The sequence below is a fragment of the Eublepharis macularius genome, chromosome 2 (genome assembly GCF_028583425.1).
Source record: "Eublepharis macularius isolate TG4126 chromosome 2, MPM_Emac_v1.0, whole genome shotgun sequence".
NCBI lineage: Eukaryota > Metazoa > Chordata > Lepidosauria > Squamata > Eublepharidae > Eublepharis > Eublepharis macularius.
Genome location: NC_072791.1, coordinates 43,760,980 through 43,785,308, shown reverse-complemented (window position 1 = coordinate 43,785,308; position 24,329 = coordinate 43,760,980). Strand labels below are relative to the sequence as shown.

General features: G+C 43.3%; 1 protein-coding gene across 3 annotated transcripts in view; it reads left to right on the top strand.

Annotated features, from left to right (window-relative positions):
• The window catches only part of TMEM63C (transmembrane protein 63C), an 87,516-nt gene that overhangs the window by 38,211 nt on the left and 24,976 nt on the right, over window positions 1–24,329 (top strand). For 2 of the 3 annotated variants that reach the window (XM_054970763.1, XM_054970764.1), the window contains 10 exons: window positions 8,695–8,789; window positions 10,853–11,095; window positions 12,446–12,525; window positions 13,109–13,141; window positions 16,698–16,785; window positions 17,702–17,739; window positions 20,177–20,319; window positions 21,196–21,247; window positions 21,970–22,078; window positions 24,166–24,239. In XM_054970763.1, the coding sequence (XP_054826738.1) occupies window positions 10,898–11,095; window positions 12,446–12,525; window positions 13,109–13,141; window positions 16,698–16,785; window positions 17,702–17,739; window positions 20,177–20,319; window positions 21,196–21,247; window positions 21,970–22,078; window positions 24,166–24,239 (815 nt within the window). In that variant the 5' untranslated portion in view covers window positions 8,695–8,789; window positions 10,853–10,897. The remainder of the gene's footprint in view (window positions 1–8,694; window positions 8,790–10,852; window positions 11,096–12,445; window positions 12,526–13,108; window positions 13,142–16,697; window positions 16,786–17,701; window positions 17,740–20,176; window positions 20,320–21,195; window positions 21,248–21,969; window positions 22,079–24,165; window positions 24,240–24,329) is intronic. The other variant, XM_054970765.1, reaches the window with a different exon arrangement.

Here is a 24,329-nt window from a genome sequence, read left to right as displayed (position 1 = left end):
TTCTGTAAGCCAATGGTAAGGTTTCCAGATCCCCAGTGGCAATGAGGGACCTCTGCTAGCATTCTCCATACCCCTGCCAGTGCTCAATGAAGCAGTGAGGTAAGGGGTTGTGGAAAACAGCATTGTGCAAAGCATCAGCATTACTTCTGGCTAAGAACCCGGAAGTGATATTGCTGAGTTGTGCAACACTCTAGGAATTTCCCCAGTCTCTGTGGTTGCTATTTAACCAGTTCTCTGCTCCCCCCTTAATCTCCTGCCATTTGCTAGAGCTGGGCTGGCAACCTTAACTACAGGCCTGAAGGGTGAAGGTGAGAGGTCATCTGAGTACAACATCCTTGTTTGTTCATTAACCTTAGGCAATATGATCCAGTATCTTGGCAACTCTCATCCTTGAGTGGCCCTGGGACAGTTTGCCCTCACCTGCATTCCTTTTCACTCCTGCCCGTCGTTCCTGTGTGGCACTGCCAGACATTTCCAGTTCAAAAGTGTCAAAAAATAATCTCTGCTTCAACTGCATTGTAGCATACACAGATTGCCACACTCTTGTTTCAGTTTGCCAACCTCCAGGTGGGGCCTGGAGATCTCCAGGTATTACAGCTGATCCCCAGATGATACAGTTCAGCTTCCCTGGAGAGAACGGCTGCTTTGGAAGGTGGGCTCCATGGCATCGTACCCTGCTGAGATTCCCACCCCACACCAAGCCCCACCCTCCTCAGGCTCCACCCCCAGATCTCCAGGAATTTCAAAACCCAGAGTTGATTTACTTAAGTGTAGTTACCAGAAAGATTGACCGCTCCTAACTTTGGCTCTTTTTCTGTAGAGGCATTGTGTGAAATAATATTGTTTGCTTTGTATTATGGCATTCAAGTATATTTAACAGAGTAAAATAAATATTGGCCCAGGGAGAATGCAGGAGAGGTCAGGAGGAAAATTATTCTCCCGTAGCGGTGGGAGTGGATTGAAGAGGCCAAGGAAGTCAAGTCTGGGCCACTCCATTGGATGCTGTCAGCAACTTGGAGAGGCCATTGATCACTTTTTAAGAGGCATTTGGTAACTTGTCTGAGTTCGCAATCCAGGCATGTCAGCTCTGTAATGACAACAGCATGCACACATGAGTTGTGGTTGTTCCCTTCATATATGACATACACTCAAGTAGAAGCCCATTGATTTCATGTGGACTGCTCACTTGTATTTGCTTTATTTATTTAGATATGGGATTTGAACCTGGTCCTAGTCTAGAGCTAACTACTGCATCTTATACATTTCAAAGGAAAAGCGGAGACTCCACCCACATCCCAAATAATTTTGTATATGGATCTCAGAACATGGGCAAAAACTACTTTCTCAAAAGCAGGCTTGCTTGAAAACAGGCTGTGGGATGCTGGTGATGAGGAAGAGGGGAGGAGAGAAGGAGGGAGCCACTTAATTATAGGGATTTACATTATATCATAGAGGAGAAAGCATTAACCACAATAAACAAACACAAAGCTGAATTTTGCGTTTTCTTCTTTATTGTTCCTTAGTTTTCTCTTAATGTTGCTTCACTTCCGTAGCAGTTCTTTTAATTGCATTTTTCTGTGTCTACGTAAAATGACAGTTTTAGGAAACCCTTTTTAATAGTTCCAGGTGTTCGCTCTGCAGAGAGGAATGCAGGCAAGAGTTGTTAGGTGGAAGAGTTTCAGTGGGTGAGCCCAGCTGGGCAGAGCTGAGAGGGGGAAGAGAACAGGTCATGGCAGATGCTCCAGGGTAGAGCATCTGCTTTACAAGCGGAGGGTTGCTCAGTCCTTGGTCCCTCCAGTTAAAAGGATGGGGTAATAGGTGAGGTGAAAGACCCTCTGCCTGAAACACTGGAGTGCCCCTGCCTTTCAGTACTGATACCCAGTCGTCTGACTCACTGCAGGGGCAGCTCCCTTCATGTGGGAGCTTTGAATGCCAATACTTTGGGGGGGGGAATTAGGGCTGCATTCAGACTTCACAACAAACAAATTTCTTCATGATGACATAAACACTGTTTGTTTCCATGCTTGCTTCTCCCTCCTGCCTTTGTGAATGAAGTGAAATTGAGGGCTTCAGAGTTTGGGAAGCTTTGAATCAAACTCCACTCTGCCATAACACCTGGGTGCAGACACCTGGGCAAAGTGGCATTTGTTTCCTTCTCGCAAATGAGGATTCTAAACTTTGGTTTAGTCCTTATTTAGAATGCCAAATAGTAAATGGCATCTGATGAAGATAACTGTGATTCTCGAAAGCTTATGCTACAGTAAAGTTGGTTAGTCTTAAAGGTGCTACTGGACTTTTTTTGATTTTCCAAATAGTAAAGAGTCTGGTAGCACCTTTAAGACTAACCAACTTAATTGTAGCATAAGGTTTCAAGAGCTACGGTTCTCTTTGTTAGATGCATCTGACAAAGAGAACTGTGGCTCTCAAAAGCTTATGCTCCAAAAATTTGGTTAGTCTTAAAGGTGCTACTGGACTCTTTATTAGTTTGCGACTACAGACTAACACGGCTAACTCCTCTGGATCTTTAGAATGCCAGTCTGCCCAGCTTCCTGCAGTGAGATGTCATAGGAAAATTGGATTCAAGGTCTTCCCCACATCTGGGAGCCTTCAGTTATACTCCATATGTGAGAGGGTGGGTAGCACACCAGCATCACACACAAAATACTGTTTGTCATGATATCTAAATGGGCGGTTCCTTGCTGAATCTCTGGATAGGAGCTGGCACTTCAAGTTCTTACAGGGAAATCCTCTTTGTTACTTGGAACCCTTTTTATGCTCTCTGACTCCAAAGGCTAGCCTTACTGTGCCAGGCTGCTTTGATGAGCCCCTTAATGCCCTTTTCCTGCCCCAGCACAACTTTATTATCCTGCACACATCAGTGATATCCTGCCACTGCCATCCAGGAACTCTTTGGGACATAAGCATTGCATAGTTCTGGTTCTAAAAAAGATACGTGTGCTTCATTGTCCTATAGTAATTGTGCTTGTTCATGGGCAGGCTTGCTGTTCTCTTTTCAGCCACGTGGGATTTCTAGTACCCATTTCTCTTATGAATTGCTAAATACTGCCTGATTTAATTGGTTTTGTCACTGTGGTTGTGGAAAATGTCAAGTCGCAGGCAACTTATGGCAGCCCCATAGAGTTTTCAAGGCAAGAGATGTTCAGAGGTGGGTTGCCATTTTCTGCCTCTGTGAGTTTTGTCGTTAGCTCCCTTAAATTGTGTGGTGAGAAAGCAAGGATATAAACATATGACATGGCTAAAGTATGAAGGAAAGTGCACAATTAAGAAGTGAGGGAAAGACGTTGGGGGGGGCAGTATTCCTTAGCTGAGATTGCTAAATTGTGTGGATGTAAAAATTTGGTAATTTAAAACAGGAGTGGCAACAAGGGGAAGGATTGAGAGGAGACTACAAATGGCACTCTACTCTCTCTAAAGGCACCTGTTGGTAGTGAAATATTGCTGTAGACGTGCTGGGTTGGATCCGAAAGTCATGTTTCTCTGCCGGCAGAATGGAACCTCCCCTTCCTGTCCCACAGAAATCCACTTTGTTTCCTGAAATGCTCCTGACATTTGGGAGCAAAGTAAAGGGGCAGTGAAGCACACGTCTTTTCCCTTGTATCTGCAGAAGATTGTTGATGGATCCAACCCCAGGTTGAAAGCTCTTTGCTGAAGAAAGGTTTTTCTGTGAAAATAAGTGTAGACACACAATAAGCATAAAAGTACAGAAGCACTGTGGTATTAGGTGTGGATTGTGAAAGCCTACTACTATTCCTGCCGTCAGTGGTAATATGTTTTGACAGGTATTTTTTGCATATCCTTAAAATCTGAGATATAGAACAATGTTGGCCCAGGCAAGCTGCGGTCTTGTTCTTTCCTTAATGAGATCCTTGCTACCTGTGCTTCCCTACCCGCCACCCCCACCCCATCACTGCATGTTATGACCCCACTCCTGGTATTCTGTGCTGATCTCAGCAGTGGTGGTATTGATTGATGTCTCTTTCTCTGGCAGTGCAAGTTATCGACTCGTGTGTTGCTGACTCAATATCTCTGGCGAAGATTTCCTTCTCGCCTTCCCCGGAGGTTGCCAGTAACCTTGCGCACTTGGCCATCAAAGTCATATAACCAGAGACCTTCATTCCTTTGTCGTGGCTGCGGTCAGAGCAGGATGGTTAATCTGAGCAAGCCCTAATAGCCATATGCTATTGGAAAGTGGAGAAAATCCATTCCAATGCACAGAAAGGCAGGAATGGCAAAAGCAACAAGGAGATACTACAAAGCAGCTGAGTGTCTGACTGACATTCTTGTCTCGTGGGCTGCAGTTTTTGTGTTTCCGGCCACCTGTTTTATATCTTTGTTGTTCTGTCGTGAAATTAGATTATAATCACATTTCTGGTTGTCTCATAACAGGTGGGAATGGTAACAAACAGATCTAATAATATAAGGCAACAAAACTGTGTTTTCTTCTTGCAATTTCCTGTTATTTGAGTTTATCGCATCTATAGCCTTAGTTTGTTCCGTCTTGCATATTACTGGATACCAGGAAGATTTCTCAGCTGAAGAAGTTTTGAAGTGGCTTTTAGAAAGCACCCACCTCTGTCTTACTAATAGCATTCAGGAGCCTCAATCGGGTTTATTGCCCTTTTCCCAGCTGATGTTCTGCTCTAATTTTGCATCTGCTCAGAACAGTACAAATTCTGGATTGGTCATGTTAATCTTTATTTATCAAAGAAGAAAAAACTTGTGTCTTGTAGCATCTTAAAGATTAACATTTTATTTTAAGAGAATGAGTAAATTGTAGACTACTGCTGTCATCCAGTGTTTCTGAAAAATATGAGAAATTATAAGGTAGACACATTTGAATAACAGAAAAGATTTCCCCTTTTGGAAAATCCAGGGAAGAAGAACCTCCGCTATCACTGGAGTAACCTTATTGACTTGAATTTAATACCCATGTTTTTGTTTGAGCTTAAATATGGAAAAATATGAGTTCTAGATTTTTGTGCAGTGTGCATGAATATTTTATAATTATAAACATATTTCTTTGGCCTTTGTTTTCTCCTCTGGTGGATAGGCTGTGGGTGGTATTGACCAAGCACTGTTATTGTTTTTGCCAATGTACAGTATTTTGTATAGATTTAAGGCGGCCTTTTTATTTCAAAAGTCCTGCCATTTGCATAGGGCCATGGTTGGGCTGCTGAGCAAAGGCGGAGCAGGCCCTCCAGAGTCCTTTGTTCCTGGCCAGCGTGCATGGCAGTAGGCGTTGCTGCTGCCAAGCAGTGCCCTCCAAACAGACCAACACCTGATTCGGACTAGCATTCTTCTCCACTAAGAAAATCAGAGGCAATTAAGTGCTTGCAGGGCAGATTGAGTCCCAGTTACCCCGGGAGATGGTGAGCCAAGCAACACACTTCAAGACAAGTTTTTAAAAGGCTATAAATCCATGCAGTGTTATTCTTAAGGATGTGTGGGCACGGGGAGTCAGCAGCACTAAGAAGAATTCAACATTCTATCCCCAGAAAGCAAAAATCAGAGCAAAATAGGAACAATGGCAATCCAGCACAGCTGCCAGATGATGGAGACTGTGCCTAGTAAATGGGGATATTTGGGGCCTATGGTACTATCGCCTGTTTGTTTCTCAGTAATGAGCTACAGGGAAGAGGACTTGGGGTTGGGGACGCAGGTTGCAGGTAGCAGTCTTTGTTTGCTGACAGGCCAGAGGCTGCTTTCCTGGTTAACAAAGAGAAGATGAATTATTCAGCTTCTGATGGTGCCAGATGGTGACTTCCCTGCTTGTTTACATGGGGAAGGGGGGCGAGAGGAGGTAGGCGGGCATGCTACACTTAAAACTCCGCTGTGCCTCGCATTCCATGTGCTTCTCCAGATGGGGCCTGGAGATCTCCTCAAATTACAACTGATCTCCAGTAGCACCTTGAAGACTCACAAGATTTCTGATATCTGATGAAGGGAACTTGACTGTTAAAGGCTCATCCCCTGGAAACCTCGCTGGTCTTTAAGGTGCTACGGGGCTTGAATCTTGCTCTTCTACTGCAGACCAACACAGCTACCCATCTGAAACTGATCTCCAAACTACAGATCAGTTCCCCTGGAGAAAACGACTGCTCTGGAGGGTAGAGTCTATGGCATTATGTCCCGCTGAGGTCCTTCCCCAAACCCTACCATTCCCACGCTGCCCCCCAAATCTCCAGGAATTACCCATCTTAGAGTCAGCGAGCCTGAATTGCTTCCCCGTGACCATATTAGACATCTGTCCGTGGGTTCCATCTTGCAGAAGTCAGCAGTTCATGGCATTGGGGGAAATTGGAAATTTGTTGTGGCTCGTTCATTTTTAAGGAAGAGATGCTTTGTGCATACCTTTGTTTCTTTTTTGTAAGGAAGGTGTCAAAAGCCCTGGCTGTTGCCATGCTGTAGAATCACTCAGGAGGCTTCCATGACTGCTTGTTTCAGGTGCCAAGCCCCCATTTGGCAGCCTCTCCAGCCAAGTATATCGGGACGCTTTTGTGAACATGAATAAGAAGCAGAAATAAGCAGTTTCTGGTACAGGGTGAAGACAGATGGTGGCTTTTAAAAGAGTTTAAAACATTTTGAGAGGCATTGCCTCCCAACATATGATGCAAGACATTTCTTTTGACCTACTGTTGCCTCTGAACAAGCAGATTTTCAGATTTTTGAAACAGTGCAAAACTAAAAAAAAAAATCAAAAGTAAGTTGTGTATACACACCAAGAGCAGTGATTCCCCCTGCCCCCCCCCCCCACTGCCTGGTGTCATTTTTGCAGATCACTTACAACTCTCTGGAGAAATTTTGTCTGTCTTAGTCTCATCGTTTTAAAACAAGGCTTAACATTTGTTGCAGGTTTGCAAACTGCACAGCTTGCAACAAGAGGACTTCTGGTTAGGGTGCCAGCCCAAGTCCGAAGGTAGATCATAAAAAAATGATTTTTGTGGTAGGGTATGAGCTGAAGAAGTGAGCTGTGACACACAAAAGCTCATATACTACCACAAATGTTGTTAAGTCTTATAGGTGCTACTCGACTCTTGCTCTTTTCTACTGCTACAGACAGACTAACACAGCTACCCGTCTTGATCTGTCTCCATAAAAAAAGAACAATTATCTTTCTTCATTTGTTACACAGATAGCTTCTACTGCCCTGATACTCTCGGTACTTTATTTTCAAGTGTGACGTTGCGGTGTTGCCCATACAACACTGTCTGCCCTCTGACAATATTGTCTTTGCTTTCTCAGCAGAATTGTTTAAAGTACTAAATGGGTGTAAAAAGGAAGGATAATTTGAGGACTTGTGTAGAAGTTTCTTTTCCTCCTGCACATACACCACAGTGTATTAGAGATGCTGTTTTGATCTCTGTGTGGGATGCCTCTCTCACAACTTCATCTTATGATCACAAAAAGAACCCCATGCTCAAATCACACCTTGAACTTTCAGGACTGGGCCCGCTTCAGAGTATGCTGTTGCTGGCCCTGGTAGTGATCAGGGCTGACATCTGCATAACCTGATGTGGGGCAGCTGCCAAGGCTCTGGGCTTCTGGCAGGTGCATTTGCTGACACAAACACACATTGCACCTCCCCTGTCATCTGCCTGGGCTCCCTTCCCTTGTCCACGTGCAAGTTCTTCATCACCCAGCTGCCTGGCTGCATACGCTGCCCATATGCTGCCCAGAGGAAGATCCTGAGTCTTTCACATCATCTATCAACGGATCTTTTTTTAGCTGGAGATCCAGAGGATTGAACCTGGGATCTTTTGCACGCAGATCAGATTTGAGTAGGGCTCATATTTGGGCAGGGCATTTCATCCCTAAAGAACAGTGTGGTCCTATGCACCATTGCTTAGGAGTAAGCCCTGTTGAACTCTGTGGACCTGCCTCTTCGTTGATCATAAGTTGTTTTACACTGTGTAGTCTGGCTCGAGTCTGAGTATGAAAGGTGGAGTATAAATAATGTTGATGTTGGTAGTGATAATAATAATAATGATAATGTAAAACATGCACCGGATCGGGTTTTAAGTATGGAAAGTGGTAAGAACACACCTTATATAGAAAATTTCCTATCACGGTGCCTTCTCCACCTCGACACACTCAGTTCACTGTTTGATATCACAACCCCTCTCTTAAATAAACTGGAAGTTTAACTTCCTTAAGAAACATTCCTTAAGAAGAGAATAAAAATCCTAAAAAAGAACAAAATTCAAGTCCAGTAGAACTTAAAAGCCAACCGAATTTTTCAAGGCACCTGACAAAATACGTTTTAGCTCATGAAAGCTTATCCCGCTCAAATTTTGTTTTAGTGCTACGGACCACCATGGCCACCCACCTGAAACTAAAAAAGAGGGACATGAAAGTCCTGTGTGTAGCTCACTACCGTGTCTGCTTTAAGTTGATCTAAACCCTTAGGAACAAGGCAAGCTTAGAATTCAGTACAAACCCTGGCTGGCCTTGGACAATGCAGTGGCTGTCCTTGCGCCATAATGCTGAACGATCTCGTTGCGCTGTTCAGCTGGCCAGAGGACGATGGTCTGAAGGTCTAAAAGGGCATTCCTGCTTCTTTCTCCAGTTTGTTTTTCAAGGGATAGTGTGGTGTGGCAAGACTGGATTCACTGGATTCTTACAAATCATGACACTGGGGGACAGAGATGTGCCTGATCCTTGCTTTTGTTTTAGTCTTTTTGTAGTGCCTCAAGCAGACGGCTCCATAATGACAGCTGCTGATCCCAGCTTCTGGGACTGAAGTGGAAACGAGGAATGACCCTTCTCAGGTATGTATAAAACTGCATGATCAGCTGTATAAAAAGATGGGCATGGAAACGCTGTGCGAATTCTCCGCAGCTGTAATCTTTGCATCTTTCTGAGTAGGGACAACTAATGGAGCCCATGGAGGTCTGATAGAAGAACAAACTGCCTTATGTCATTTATATTCAGCATTTCTCACTGAGACTCAAGGTAGATTATACAGCACGAGATAATTTAGATTGGCAAGAATGGGACATCCAATAAACAATACAAGAGAGGTGTGGATTGCAGAAATATGATCAGAGCTGACACCAAGCTGAAACAAGGCATACGCATTAACATGGCACATTGAACAGTGCAGGAATTACATAGTAGGGTCATACTTACAGCAACAGGCTAGATGCCACAGTACAGACCATAGTCCCTATCCCTTTACCTCAACATCTTTCGGCAGAACATTTTGTTATAGTGTAATCCTAGTACCTGTATAAAAATGCCATCCTGAATCATTCGGTTTTGCATAGTTTGCAGAAAGCTAGGCAGGTGGGAGCTTTCCTGACCTCAAGGTAGGCCATTCCACAAGATGAGGGTCACAACACAGTATGGACAGTTGCTGATTTTGCCTATTTGAAAGGTGGCACCTGATCCAGCCCAAGTAATTCAGCGTTCTGTCTTAGCAGTAGCCTCTGGGTTCAGCCAGACTTGAGCAGCAGCAGACTGGTACGTGGGTGAATAGATATTTGTATTTTATCCTGCCCACACTTTCCTTCAAGGAACTCAGAACTGTGTACATTGGGTGTGCCCCCTCCTTTTCATCCTCAGACAACTCGGTGAGGTAGCTTAGGCAAAGAGAGAACGGCTGGCCCAGAGTCACCCAGTCAAAGCCATGGCAGAGTAGAGATTTTAACCCACATGTCTCTCAGTTGTACTCTGACACTATGACCACTGTGCAACACCATCTCTCTTTAACATAATGAGGGGGGAGGCACAACTTCAAGTAGGGAAGGGATGGGGTGGTGAATCTTCATGCCTGCACAAGTTTTACCCCCAAGCTTTCCCCCCAGCATCTTCTCCAGTCTGGGCTTTGAGACTGGTGCTAAACTACACAAGAGAAGAACAACTCAGGAGAAACGGCTTGGGGTGGGGTAGGGTTTAACACCCTCTTCCCACCTACTTCTTTGCCACCTAAAAATACCCAGGATTGCTTTTATATCTTTTTCTGCATAACACCCAGGTTGTGCCACCATAGGATCCTTCTGGGAAGCTCAAATTGAGGCTCAATGGTGATGAGCACTCCATCTTTGCCCTTACCTTGGGCATATGAAGCTGCCCTATACCAAGTTATCTAGCTCAGAATTATCTCTTCTGAGCAGCTCTCCTGGGTGTCAGGTACAGCGAAGGCCCTTCCCAACGCTGCTCCCAGTGGTCCATTAACTGGAGATGCTCAGGATTGAACCTGGAAACGTTTGCATGCAAAGAAGAGACTCTGCCACTGAGCTACAGTTTTGGAATATCAGCTTCTGGTATTCAGAAAGAGACTGTCTCTGAACTTTAATGTTCCCTTTAGTTATCACGGCTAGAAACCTGGGCAGCAACATTTAGACTGCAATCCCAGGCACGCTTACTTGAGAGTAAGAGTTTCCCTCTGCCATGATGGTTTCCTGGTCCTCCTGTTACTAGTAGTGCACAGGTCTTATTCCCTGTATGTAGTGGTAATAATTAGTAAATGTTGGTAGAGCTGAGCTTTTAGGGGAAGGGCTCTGGTTCAGTAGTAGAAGATCTGCTTTGCATGGAGAAGATTCCACGTTCAGTCCCTGGCATTTCCAGTGAAAGGAATCCAGTAACAGAGGATATGAAATGGACCCTGAAGAGCTGCTGCCAGTTACGGTAGACAGTCCTGACCTTGACAGACCAATGGTCTGACTCAGTCTAAATCAGCTTTGTGTGTGTTAATGTATGAGCTTGCTTTCTTCTTCCTGCCTTGAATCATTTTCTGCTGCCTAAAGTGAATGCTGGAATAAGGATCTTCTCAGCTGGAGCTTTTTCAAACTCCTTCTACTCTGCCCTTCTCTTTTCTAACACAATCCAGGTATTTTATGGCGTGAGATACCCAAGGAGACCACCCACACCATCAATGGACAGCATGTTCATAGACGATCCTGTATCGGAGGGCAGGAGCCCCATCTCCCTGAGTGTCCTCACATTTCTGGATACTCTGAGCAACAGTACAGAAGAACAGTGCTTCAGTGCCCGTTCGCATAGCACAGTCTTGCAAGGGCTGCCGTTTGGTGGGGTACCCACCATCCTTGCTCTCAACTTCATCCTCTGGCTGGTGAGTGGTGCTGGGCCAAAGCAATATCTCATTCCTGTCCATTTATTACTCATCTCTCCGCAGTGGTCCATGTGCAACTGGGCATGGTAGGAATGGATCAATGGGATTGGGAATTTCCCTTGAGGTAGAAATTAGTCAAGGGGGATTGATGTCACACACAGAGACAGGATGTCACAGATCCTGAGAAGAAAGGGGGCATCCCTACCCCAAAGGGTGCTGAGTGTGCATACAAGTGTGGTTGAATATCTGGGAAAGAGCGTTGGAACTAGGAATAAATGGATTGGTTTCAACACTATTCTGTAAGCTGCTTCTTTTCTTTGTTTTGATCAGCCTAGTACATATCTGTATCAATAAAATGCAAACCAGTACGAATTTGATTTTTTTTTCTGAAATAGGAGATTTTAAAACAATCAAAATAAAGACCTCTTACATGCTTGTCTGAAAAGATTTATTGATGTATTTACATTTATTTAAAATATTTGCCGTCTTTCAGCCATGCAGGAAATCAAGGTTGCTTACAAATGATGGGATTGCAATGATGTCTTAAAAGCTTGGGGGGGGCAGAATCTGCATTGTAAATTTGCCATTTCATCATCACTTAGTTGAAGTTGGTTTAGCCTACGACTGGCCTGTTATATATGAGTAATCTTATTTAGGAATTGCTATTCTGACACTAGTTTGGGAAATCCAAAGGCTTCTCAGCCTTTTGGCTAAGATCAACTAGTTTGGGAAGTCCAAGTTGCACTGCTACCAAGGAAGCTGGTTTCTGCTAAAAGTTTGACCAGAATTACATTATTGGGAGGAGTGGATTTGTAAAAAGAGACGGTGAGCAGAGAGTATTTCATTCTTCCCTCTCCCATCTGCCAGTTTGCCCTGTTTGCAACTACTCTCCCGGATGGCTTTTAGCCTCTTACCCACCAAGCTCCAATAAAGCCCCTCTTGCAGGATGGGGGATTGGGGATCTGCTGCCAGGGTGTGTGTGTGTGTGGGTATTGGGAGTGAGAATCATCAGGCATAAGAAAAGTTATGTACCCCCTCTTCCAACCACTCTCATATTCACATTACCCCAGCAAATGCAACATTGGGAATATGCATTTGCTGGAGGAACATGTAGTTCTGCTCTGAACAAGATACTAAAATGGGGAATTGAGTTCCCAGCAGTATGACGTGTGGTTAATGGCATGAGATGGGTCAGGGGAACCCAGACCTGATTTTTAAAAAATTATCTTACGTGGTCAGCCCTTTTCAAGAAGAGTAGATTGATTTCTGATAGAGCAACTGTTAGTAGCACCAAGACCAGAAAAAGGGGTTTAAATGAGTTAGACTCATGATTTCTCTTTCCTGTTGCAGTTCCTCCTCTTGGTCTTCTCTTGCCTTCGGAAAGCGGCTTGGGACTACGGGCGCCTGGCTTTGCTGGTGGATAATGACAGGTAAGGTCTCCCAATGGACAGAGGAGCGAGGGCACAATGGGCCCAGCCATCCTAGATGGTGGTGGGCTGACAAATGAAGGTGCAGGCAATTCCCACAGCAACCCCAAGGCAGGACAGCAATAGCCAAAATGTCATCCGCATGCCTAAAATGGGATAACTTTACATACAGTGGTACCCCATAATACAGAGTGTGAAAACATACATGGACTCCTAAGGAACCCCTAACATTTAAGACAATAGTCAACAATGTTCTCATGCTCATAATCACAGATGAAGTCAAGAAACAAATGGTAGTTATAATATTAACATTCATTGTAGGTTGGTGTAAGGGTACTTAGAGTGAAGATAGAAGTGTTCGAAATGTGGTAGATGTGGTTTGAACGCATGTTCTCTGCACTAAGAACAAGTGCCTCAAAATGCAGAGAAAGTTTTCTAACTGCTTCTCCTTTACGGTCTTCACCTTTTTGATAATGTATATGAAACCCTTATTTAAAGCACTGTATGAAAGTACTAGTATCACTATTATTTACTGGCTCTCATTATCTCTCTTCCATGTCCCTACCCTTATTTCTTTTCAAACCAGCCGTTTCCCTCCAAGCACATGGAATTCCTACGAGTAATGATAAAAGGGTGACGTGGGGATGGAGGTGTTGGTGAGATGTGAATTCTTGTGAAAGAGAAGGAATCACCACTGCTTTTAAGGGAGGGGTGGAAGTTGCAGCTGCTCCCAAAGGAGCTACTGAATTACCCCAAATTACCTCACTTTTTCCTCTGTGCTGTCCAGGTGAAAGGGAAATACTTTGTTGGGGGTGTCTCCCTGGTTGAAATTTTTAATGGGTGATTTGCCTACAGTGGGGGGTGGGCTGAAGAAAGGATTCAGATGGAGGAGATCCATGATTATTATTTGTGTACAAATGACACGGTGGAATAATAGAGGAGTCAGAGGCAGTGAACTCCAAAGAGGCTATGGGATAGATCTGAAATCAGATTAACCTGCCCTCTACTTTATATTCAGTCTGCGCTGGAGAGCCACGAAGCATGCGCTCTCCCCTGGTTTGCAGTGGCCCTCCTTTCTTTCACAGGAAGTTACCTGCAGGGAAGGTGAAGCAGCTTGCTGACAATCTCCTCTTAAAGACTCTCCCTCCTTACCTTCTGGGGCTTTGGCTGTCTGGTGGTGAAGGGTTTAAAAGGGGTTCCTTTAGTTTTTGTTCCTTTTCAGAAACTCTGTTGGTGTGTTGGGAAATGAAAGGGTTGCAGTCAGCATCTGATCCTGTAAATATTGCTTACTATATCACATAGGGTTGCCTGAGGCCCCTGTTTTTAAATGTTATCTCTTGCTCCATAGCATGCTTCCACAGAGCATAATGGGTATTGCTTATTTCAGACGTCACAGCTCTAAAACAATTCTTGTTGCAAATTAATCCACCGACCCTCTCCTCATGGTGTGTGAGATTATTGCTATTCTGTTTGTATCTGTCAGTTGTTGCTATTTGTCTCTGGATTTCACTTATCCCTTTCTCATATGTCAATATCAAAGGAGACGAGATAGGCTCCTGTCCAAGTTTCCCTCTATTGTTATACACTGAGGATCTAGGACCGTGAATGCTGGACCTTGGTAAGAGGGATTGCAAATGTTGACTGTGGCCTATCTGCAAAGTGCTTTAAGCCAATCATGAGCAAGGCAGAGGGATAAATGTGATGCTGGCAAGACAAACATACTTACTTATGCAAACTTGCACAGGCCCAGTGTCTTATTTAAAATCAGCAGCTGCAAATCTGAGTTAATCCACCTGTGGAGCAGCTGCCTTAACACCCATCTCTGGTGTCTTACCTGAGCATGCATAGCTGCTTTGTATGGGCCCCAACACCAAATTCTAGATTCCTCTTTGTAGGGACTCCAAAGTTCCTTGCTGAGCATCAGGTGGAAAGATGATTTTTTTTTCAACCTAGGGGACAGGAGACCGTAAGCATCAGCATTTGAGGGACGTTTTGGGGTTGCAGCAAAAGAAGTTTGCGCTCCATGGGTGGAAAACCTTCCATACATGGAAATGCCCTAGTGGCATCTCTATCAGGAGAGAGATACACAGAACTCTTCTGAGTCAGCAGTAGAGTTAAGGGAGGGACAGGTAATACTCCACCCCTTTCTAAGGCCCAACTAGGGATCTCTAATCATTCCAGCTAGCCACATCCAACACTGTTTAATCCTGGTCTCCACAGAGCCATATAAAGCCAGTCATTCCATATTTCAGTGTACTTCTTTCTTTTCAAAGGCTCATTGTCTGAACAGCTTTGTAGAATAACAGCAAGCTGACTTAACATCCATCTTCCAAAAAATGCTCTCATCCACCTTCCCTTCTCTAGTCTAGTCATTTCATAGCTTGCTGTGGTCAAACCACTTAGCATATATTTCAGTAACAGCCAGTATCTAACAGTTTCAGGAGGTATTTTTTTCCACAGAGCTTTCATTGTGGCTCACATTATTGCTCTCCTCTAAGGTATTTTCTCTCCCTGTGAGCTTTTTTCCATCCCAATTTTACAAGCAAAGGGGCACTGTGTCAAATAAGTGACATCATGTCTGTGATGTAACCATAGAGCAATAGCAACACTTCTACAATTGCTGAATTAATATGACAGAGCATTGGGGAGAGGCCATAGAGCACATGCCTTGAAGCCAGAAAATCCCTCCTAATGAAGGATGTGGCTGGTCAAAAATACTTGGTCAGTTGCCTTGTCAAATATTAAGTCAAAACTGTCATACTGATGATGTTTCAGCTTATTTATTAATTTGTTAAACAGAAATATTTATATCCTTCTTTCCCCATGGTTATGAACATCACTACATAAACATATTAATATATTCTTAAGTACAGAATGACAAACAATAGTATTTTCTCTTATTTTTTTCTCAAAACCTTTGAACCAGGAAGGCTTTATTTAGACAGCCTCTGAAACTGTGTCAAAGTGGGCATACTCCTGGTCTCCACTGGGAGGGTGTTCAAAGAACAGGCCCTGTGGCTGAGGAAAAAAAGCTCAGGCAGTGGCAGATTTAATAGACTTCACATGCCCACAAAGGGTTGTCTTATCATTGTCTGGCAGCAGCTTTTCTGAGGCCTCAGGTAAAGGCTTTTTCATCACCTACTACCTGATTCTTTTAACTGGATATACCAGGGGTTGAACCTGGAACCTTCTGCATGCAAAGCAAATAGTCTGCTACTGAAGAGCTGCAGCCTCTCCCTCACAGATGGGAATCATAGGAGTCATCCTGGGAAAGATTTCTGCTTATCCAATCATGGCTTTTCCACATGCTTATCTGAGGAGATTTTTTTATTTTGCCTAGAGAAAAACTCCCCAACCCCCCTGACCATTTTGAGCAGAGGTCTCTTTTACTGGTAACAAGCAGTAGTGGGACTGTGAGGCATATGAAAGCAGCTCTTATCTCCATCCAGTCAAGAGCAATGATGCATGTGTATGTACACAGTGCTGGTTGTTGGGTCTGTGGGGAGGGAAAGGATCATCGGTAGCAGAGGCCGCAGTGATCACAAGAACTACATTTATTGGAACCTACCAGTCAGACCTAGGCCTCTGCAACTCTAACCCCTCCTCCAGCTATGGTCCCAAGAGCTGGGCCTCTCCTTCTGAAGGGCTTCTGGGAGTTCTTTAAAGCTGTGAGGCATACCAATATACCTCACCAGTGTCTCACATTCATGGAGGGTTAATTGCTACCAACTGCCAAGGAGGCTCCCATCTCCTAGATTCCATCCCCTGTACAGTGACACAGCTGTCTACATGGCTATTCGGGTAAAACTGAAACTGTGTCACGCATGGGGGAAGAAGAGCCACCTGTTTCCTGTGGGCTTTCTTGAATGTCAGAACGTTCTTGGAGTGCGGTTGCTTTATTTAAAATGTTTAAATTATTTTTCATCTTTCTTCTTCACCTTTCTTTCTGTTGGCTTATCTCCTTTCCAAGGGACTGAGATAATTGCAAGAAAGAACTAGACACTTAAATGTTGTTCTGATCAGAATTATGTTTTCTTTCCTCCCCCTTTCTTTCTTCCTTGACCCTACCTTTAATTCAAACCTTCCAAATCCCCTTTCTCCTCTCTTCTTTGTCTTCACCCCCTCTTGCCTACTTCTTCCCCCATATACCTCCTCTCCTCTAATAATATGGGAAGCCTGACATCACTCTTCTATGGGGAGCAAAGTGAGAAAGAGAAATCGCCATCAGAGACCAGTCCCCTGGATGCAGACAACAAAGACGTGGTGAGTTTCAGTGGGAACTTTGGGCAATACAGGTATCTTGGGTCAATCAGATATTAAATGTGGGAGGGGGGTGTAGTTGGATCCTGTACTTTCTTCCCACTTGCCCTCTTTTTGCCCATTGTAAAGGTGGTCCGAGTGAGCATGCATCCCTCGGGCACTAGTAGACACTTTAGCTCACCAATGACTTTCAAGTAGCTGAAAAGTACGTAGTGCAAGACTAACAGGCTTCACAGGCAGTAGAGGATCACCTCTGCAACAGATGAAGAGGAGTCCAAGCAGAAAAAAAGATATAGGATCCATGCCAGCATTTTTACTGAGGGTTAGCCTATTGTCCTCACTTTGTAGCCGTATTACCCATCATGGGATGACTGCAGATAAGGCAAGAGGCAGACAGACACCAGGGGATAATGATGTCCCAGTCATCTTCACAGCTTGCCTTCGCCATCGTTAACCTATAGGCTGCCATTTCCTGAGACTGTGATTCCTGTTAACAAGAATATCCCTGCATAAGACCTGCCAACTTGAGTCTAGTCATCTTGCCTTTGATTATGGCTAGTGCTAAATACGAATGTGGAAATGTATGGAAATGCAAAATGCATTTGTGTCACTGTCTGTTCTCTGAAGTTCTAGCAAGTCATAGAGTTAAGCGGGATGGTTGCTCCAAGAAGCAGCTAATTAATCATATTTAATTGTAATTAAGTATCATGGCTTAAGTCCTCTGCTGTACCTTGTTGCTTCTAGACAATGTTGGTTAGCCTGGGGTTCATTTACTTTTGCTCTGAAAAAGCTTACTTCTTCTTCACGTGTGCAAATGCAGGCTTAACTTCAAGGAGATGGATGCAAACCTCTCCTGGTAGGTGTGTGTCATCTGAATGATTTCAACCTGCTCTTACTTTCGCTTTAACTCTCTTTCTAGGGTTTCTGCTCCTGGCTCCTGTCCATCTACCAGATGAAGTGAGTATCTGCTTCAGTGAGAATCACAGTGCTGATGTCTTGTATTATATATAAATCATTTGCATTGTTAGAGAGTCACTTTCTCTTAGCAAGGGTGGGAGGAGATGAAATGAGATCTTTATACCAGATTCTGCTGCAGATGTTTGCCCTTCGGTTGTGCCAAGTTGCCCATTTAACATTGCACCACAGTGGTGTGGTCAGGAGGGCTACACATTATATGAGGTTTGGAGAGAATCATTTAGTTCTGACTGGTGTGCATGAACACACATGCACAGAGTTATTCCTACAGCACCTGATGATGCTGGTAGATGGGATTACCTTCAGCTGAAGCACAAGCCAGTATGACAGGCAGTGTGATGTAGTGGTTTGAGTTTCAAATTAGGCCCTGAGAGATGCAAGTTCAAATCCTATCTCATAGGGTGACTTTCTCTTAGCTTAACCTACCTTTCAAGGTTGGGGAGAAGTGTGTACTGAGCTCATTGAAGCAATGATGCCCCACCCTTTATTTTGGCAGCAGTTCTTTAATCGTCTCTTCATTGGAGAGTGGAAAACCCTTGTGCTTTTTTTTACCCTTTATACACGCATTCTTAACAGAAGAACCACATTCACTTCAGTAACAGGCCCAGTTAACCATCACAATCTTCCTTCAAAATACATGCTTTGCCTTCAGAAGTCTTATGTCATCTGAAAGACTGCTTTAAAAGTAATGCTGGTTTGTTATAGTTGAAGAGATGGGGAGGTCAGTAAACTGTGCATTGATGCCCTTCATGCTTATCACAGTGAATACTCTATTTATTTATTTCAATTGTACCCCACCTTTATCTCCAATCAGGACCCAAAGCAACTTACATTGTTCTCTTCTCCAATTTACCCTCACAACGACCCTGCTAGGTAGGTTAGGCTGAGAATATGTGACTGCCCCAAGATCACCCAGCAAGTTTCCATGGCAATCAAACCTGGGTTGCCCCGATCCTAGTCCAACACTAATCACTATACCACATAGGCTGTCATACAGGTTACCTCATTTCTTATTCATTCCCAATTACTTATCCTTCAGTGGGTCTTTGAGGACTCCCCCGCCCCCGGCCCAAAGAGTAAGCCAATGTGCAAGGCTAAGAGACATAATTATAATGAGGGTGGGGATAGGAAGGCCAGAAGAATACAATCTTCTGAAGGCAAATGAATGTCACTGCTGTAACTCTTCTGTATTGAATTGTTCCTCATTGGCCCTATATTCCCTTCTAGGGGAGTAAAACAGAGAAGATGTCACTCCAGATAAAATGAGGTATTAAAGCCGTTGCTGTCAGCATGTCACAATAAGGAGCCATTTTGCTCTTGTATACAAGAGGAACTGGGAATATATTCAGGATAGTTTGACAGTGTATTCTCTCAGAAAAAGGAAGGAGAATGCAGATTTCTCATATGGCAAATCAGATACATCTAACAGCAATATTAAAAGAATCTAGAACAGACTTTGAAAAGATATTAGAACTTTCCGGAAAGAAAAAAGGACTTATTTCCAAAATTTATTGTATTCTTCTACAAATAGAAAGCACTAAAAAAACAAACTACTTAACAAAATGGGAACAAGACTGGAGAATAGAACTAACTCCGGAACAATGGGCATCAATTTGGTTGTCAAAGGTATTCGACTCACCGGTAATAAGCACTAGATTACAAACAGTCAAAATTATAACGCATTGGCACTATACACCTCACAGATTAGCCGCAATAACAAAAAAATATTCTCCATATTGCTGGAGAGGATGTGGGGAAATAGCTACATATGCGCATTCTTGGTGGAAGTGCAATAAGATAGTTGTTTATTGGAAAGAAATTTTAAAACTTATACACCAAATCACAGATTATGTTATTCCTCTCCAACCACAAATAATTTTTTTGGAAATACAAGGAAAGACCTTATTTCAAATTTATTAAGCGCAGCCAAGACAGCAATTTTGGTTAACTGGAACGCAAAAACAATCCCAACAGATCAATGGTTTACTAAAATTTGGGACCATTTAATTATCGAAAAAAATTACAGACAGACTTCAGTATTTAATAGACAACAGGAAATCTACATGTTTTTATGAAAAGTGAATGCCTTTTATTGAATATGTCATGGAAAAGGACATACAACCATCTAACAAACTATACAAGATAATATGGGATACATAAGAGTTAAAAGTTATTGCGTCAACGTCAAATCTCAGTACGGAAAACAGTAAGCTGAAAATAATATAATCAAGGATTATTTGTTTATTGTGTATAGATGCTACTGAAAGTTTAATTATAATATAGTTATAAAAACTTGTAAACTTCTGTTTAACTTTAATAAAAACAGTTGAAGAAAAAAATGAAAAGAAAAAGGAAGGAGAAAACGGGTGATAGTATGTGATTCTAATGACACGCTTTCATCTCTCCCCGTAACCGTAAGGGATGAGGAAATTCAAAGCAAATGTGGAATCGACGCCACCACCTACCTCTCCTTCCAGCGGCACATACTGGTGCTGCTTATGATCATCTGTGTCCTCTCTGTGGCTGTCATCCTCCCGGTCAACTTCTCTGGGGACCTTCTGGGTATGTGATGTTCTGATTCCCATAGGTTGCACCAAGGCAGGACTCAGAGTCCAGCAATATCTTGGGTGGGTATCAGTGTATTGATGGCAATGTACTAACAATCTTGAACTTGGTTTGATGGTTACAAGGTTCCTAAGGAATTCCAGAGAGATTTTACTACTAGCGGTAGTAATATTGAGGAAACTGGAAAACAGAGAGGCCAAAGAAACTGTTTTGGGGGTGCTGGCTAATAGAGAGAGTGCTTGGTGAAAATCAGAAGAAACAGAAGGCTGTGTCAGTTTCACCTCTGATTCTGGGAGGTGAAGATGAAATAAACCCTCTGAGGAGCATCTCAGGGGCTCTGTAGAGAGAGAAAATTGACAAAGCCTTCTGATCTGTCTTTTAAAACTCAGCTTCCCAGCTAACATTGCGTCTCTCTTCACTTGAGCGTCCTCATGTAATTCATCTCGTGTGTTTTAGCTCTGTGTTTGTTTTCTTTAAATGATAAAACTGTGAACACAAATGTTTAACCATGTCTTGATTTAAATTAGATAAGGCCACTGGAGGACCAGAAAGAATTTCTTCAAGGATTCAGATTCAGGCCATCGACCACCCATAGACAGTCTCTGGATTAATTTATGAATGGGTAGATGATGAAAACATTTTAATTAGTTAATTGTCTGAGATTCCTGGTATCCTAAAAGCACAAAATATTACATTTGACTGTATATAACATTAAATGCAACATTAAAAATTGCAAGCTTTAAAAATGTTGACAGCCATCTTGGGTCCCCATGGGGAGAAAAATGGGATATAAATAAAGTTAATAACTAAAATAACTAAATCTTCTATGAAACTACTCTTTCATGTCTGTGATTTCTCTTCTCTCTCTTTTAGGGAAGCATCCAGCTAATTTTGGCAGAACCACAATTGCCAATGTTCCAAGAGAGTATGTATTTTCAGCCCTCAGATCTGCCACCTTTGTTATTTGTCGTGATGACTGCTGAGGGTAGATAAGGCATATTTACGTATCGAGAGACCATCATTAGCATTTCTAGGCTCACTACAATCCGTGTGTGTGTGTGTGTGTGTGTGTGTTTCCGTTTGCTGTGCAAGTGGGTATGAGCTGCAAGACTCAATAATAAATAATACAAGGATTTTTTTCCATCTTTTTAGCTCAGGAAAGGGGGTGGGAGAGTAGAGGGAGAGAGGAATATCAAAACAATCCACATTTCTCACTGTGGGAATTCTTGAGAGAGCTGCTGTGACTGGTAAGAACAATTTCAAGGCCACTCTTCTCTGCACTGTGCTGTTCTACATTTTTTGTTTCATTGCAGAACTCTGTATGGATCATATCCCCCCCCCCCCACACACACACACACACCATGCACAAAAGTAATTGTATAATCATAGAGTTAGACTCAGGAAACCACTGAACTAAACGTTTTACTTGGGTGCCCACTCCATGTGAACCCCGATTGATTTTTCTATAGAGTAATAGCATATGTGGGATAATGCTAATTCAGGATCCTCCTGGATTAGATCTCTCACCATAGTACTATAATACCAGGATGATCAACATGACCTGTGAAATTATTGCCGTTTCTCTGTCTTGCAGACATGATCCCCCCACTTTTCCTGGATGACGAACCTTTCCTTTGTCTCTTGCAGTGACCGACTATTGTGGCTACACAGTATCTTTGCCCTCCTTTATTTCATTATAGCCGTCCTCTGCATGGCTCATCACTCCATCCAACTTGACTACAAAGAAAATGAGAAGGTGAGACAGCGGCCCTTTGCCCACCCTCCCTCCCTCCCTGCTCTTTCAAAGAGACTCTGACCAGTTTTAAATATTGTTAGTAGCCAAACCAAGTACCAGATGTTTGAGCTGAGTGTAGTTCAGTAATTAGAATGCTGGATTTTGCTCCAGGAGAAATAGGTTGAAATCCAGTTTAGCTATATATATGCTTGGCAGCCCTGGAGAGATCACAATCTCCGAGGGCAGTTGCAGATGTTTAATTTTATTTATTTAAACAGTTCTACCCTGTCTTTCCTCGTGGTTCAAGGTGGCTTGCAATAATAGATTAAGAATGTTTGCAGTTAACATCAAATTAAAATAACAGCCCCAGACCCCTCCCTCCCTGAAGACCATAGTCGGCACACAGGGACATATGGAAGATGGCCCTTTAACAACATCCTATCACTATCTTCTGTGCTTGTTTCTGTGTGATGGCCAAACAGGGAGCTTGCCCATGTCCACCCACACAGATATGAATAAGCTTGCATTCCTCATCGTGGCAGAGATGAGTGAATTTCTCCCTCCAGACCTGATACAGGAAGCAGGAACAGATTGATAAACAAAGGCAACCGTTCCTGCTCTGTTTAATAGAAATAATTTGTTGGGTTGCTCTGAAGATCAATGAGATAAGCACTTTCACAGAATAAAAGTATCATATACAAACAGTTCATACTAGTTAAATCCTGAAATAGCTGAAAACGGGGAAGTGGATTTCTTCTAAATAGCTTTTTAAAAGTGGAAAATGAATCTTAGCCCATCCCAGTCAGCTAACAATTTGCTGTTAGGGAATCTGGAGTCTGATGCCACCAACTGCTGAGGCACTTGAATAAGTCCTAACTTAAAACTATGGACCAAGAATTAAAATTCCTTTTAGATTCCTTCTTACCTGCATAGCTTAGAGAAGACTTACCCATCTGCATCCATTGGTTTCCCCCAAATCTTGGGGCTATTTATTTAGACCCTCAATCCAAGGGTTTGGATTGAGGGTTCAGATGTTGTGCCACGGGTAAGACTGCATGTTGTATAGTGAATTTAGGATGCCTGGTACTCTTCCACAGTCCATGCATATCACTGTTAAGAGTAACAACAGGAAAGACTTGAGCACCATTATAATTGTGCTTCTCTGCAGGTGTGGGGCAGAGAATCCAGGGGCAATTGGGCAGGAGGTTTGCTCTGTCCTGCTGCCTCCAAGTTCTCAAAATGATAGGCAGAGTCTCCAGTTGAATGCCTGGCAACAATAGTGAAATCCATCCAATTTTCACCATACTCTGTTTGGCTTGTGCAAGCAGATTGCCTCAGCAGGTGCAGGAAATCTTAGGAATGCAGGGTATCGAGGATGCTGCCAGGCTATGATCTCATTTTAAAATGCCAAACTATGCTTTTAAATGCAGGATTTGGGTAGTTTCTTTCTACAGAATCTCTATTAGCTGAGGTTTCTTTGAAAAACAGTGACATTTCTAGCCCTCGTTACCTCAGATTGAGTCTGTTGAAGTTCTGTAACTGGTTTCTGATGGATGTTTAGACTGCAGTCCAGAGAGGCTGAAGGACTGTTGCAATCCACGAGTTCTAAGCACTCAAATGTGCTAAAGCCTCACTAATTTCTAAGTATGTTAATGCGAATTGTGACCTTAGCAAACCAAAGTGTATTGAGGCGGGGTGGGGGGTGGGGGTTGGAAGGCAGTGCCCAGGGCTCTTTCTTCATACCCTTCCCAGGTGGTCCCCAGAGACCTCCAGTTCTTGACTACTCTTCTCTACACTTTTATTACACCCCCAGCATTCCAACCCACCTGCTCTACTCGGCCATTAATAACTAGCACCAGCAACCCCCCCCCAAATAAACTATGTCATCAAAGAGAAGAGTATGTAAGTAAATGTATGTCAAACATAGGAAAAAGTCCATCATTTATTCCAAATCTAGAGTTATGTTCCTCCTGCAGCAATGTTTCTACTTGCAGAATGGGGATTTGTTAGTGCAGGATTCGAGACATCCTACCCGTGTACAACACGGCCTAAGCCATGCTGCTTTTAGGTGCCTCCATGTCAAGCAGTCTCCCTTTTTCCTGCCTCAGGTGGCCCGGACACTGATGGTAACTAGGATTCCGAAAGAAATCACTGATGCATCCCTTGTCATCAAACACTTCCAGTAAGTACATCCACAGGGGCCACTTCCTTTGCCTCTAAGTATGTCCTTGCTCCCTTCTGTTGTCTAGTTCAGCTAATAGATACTGACTGA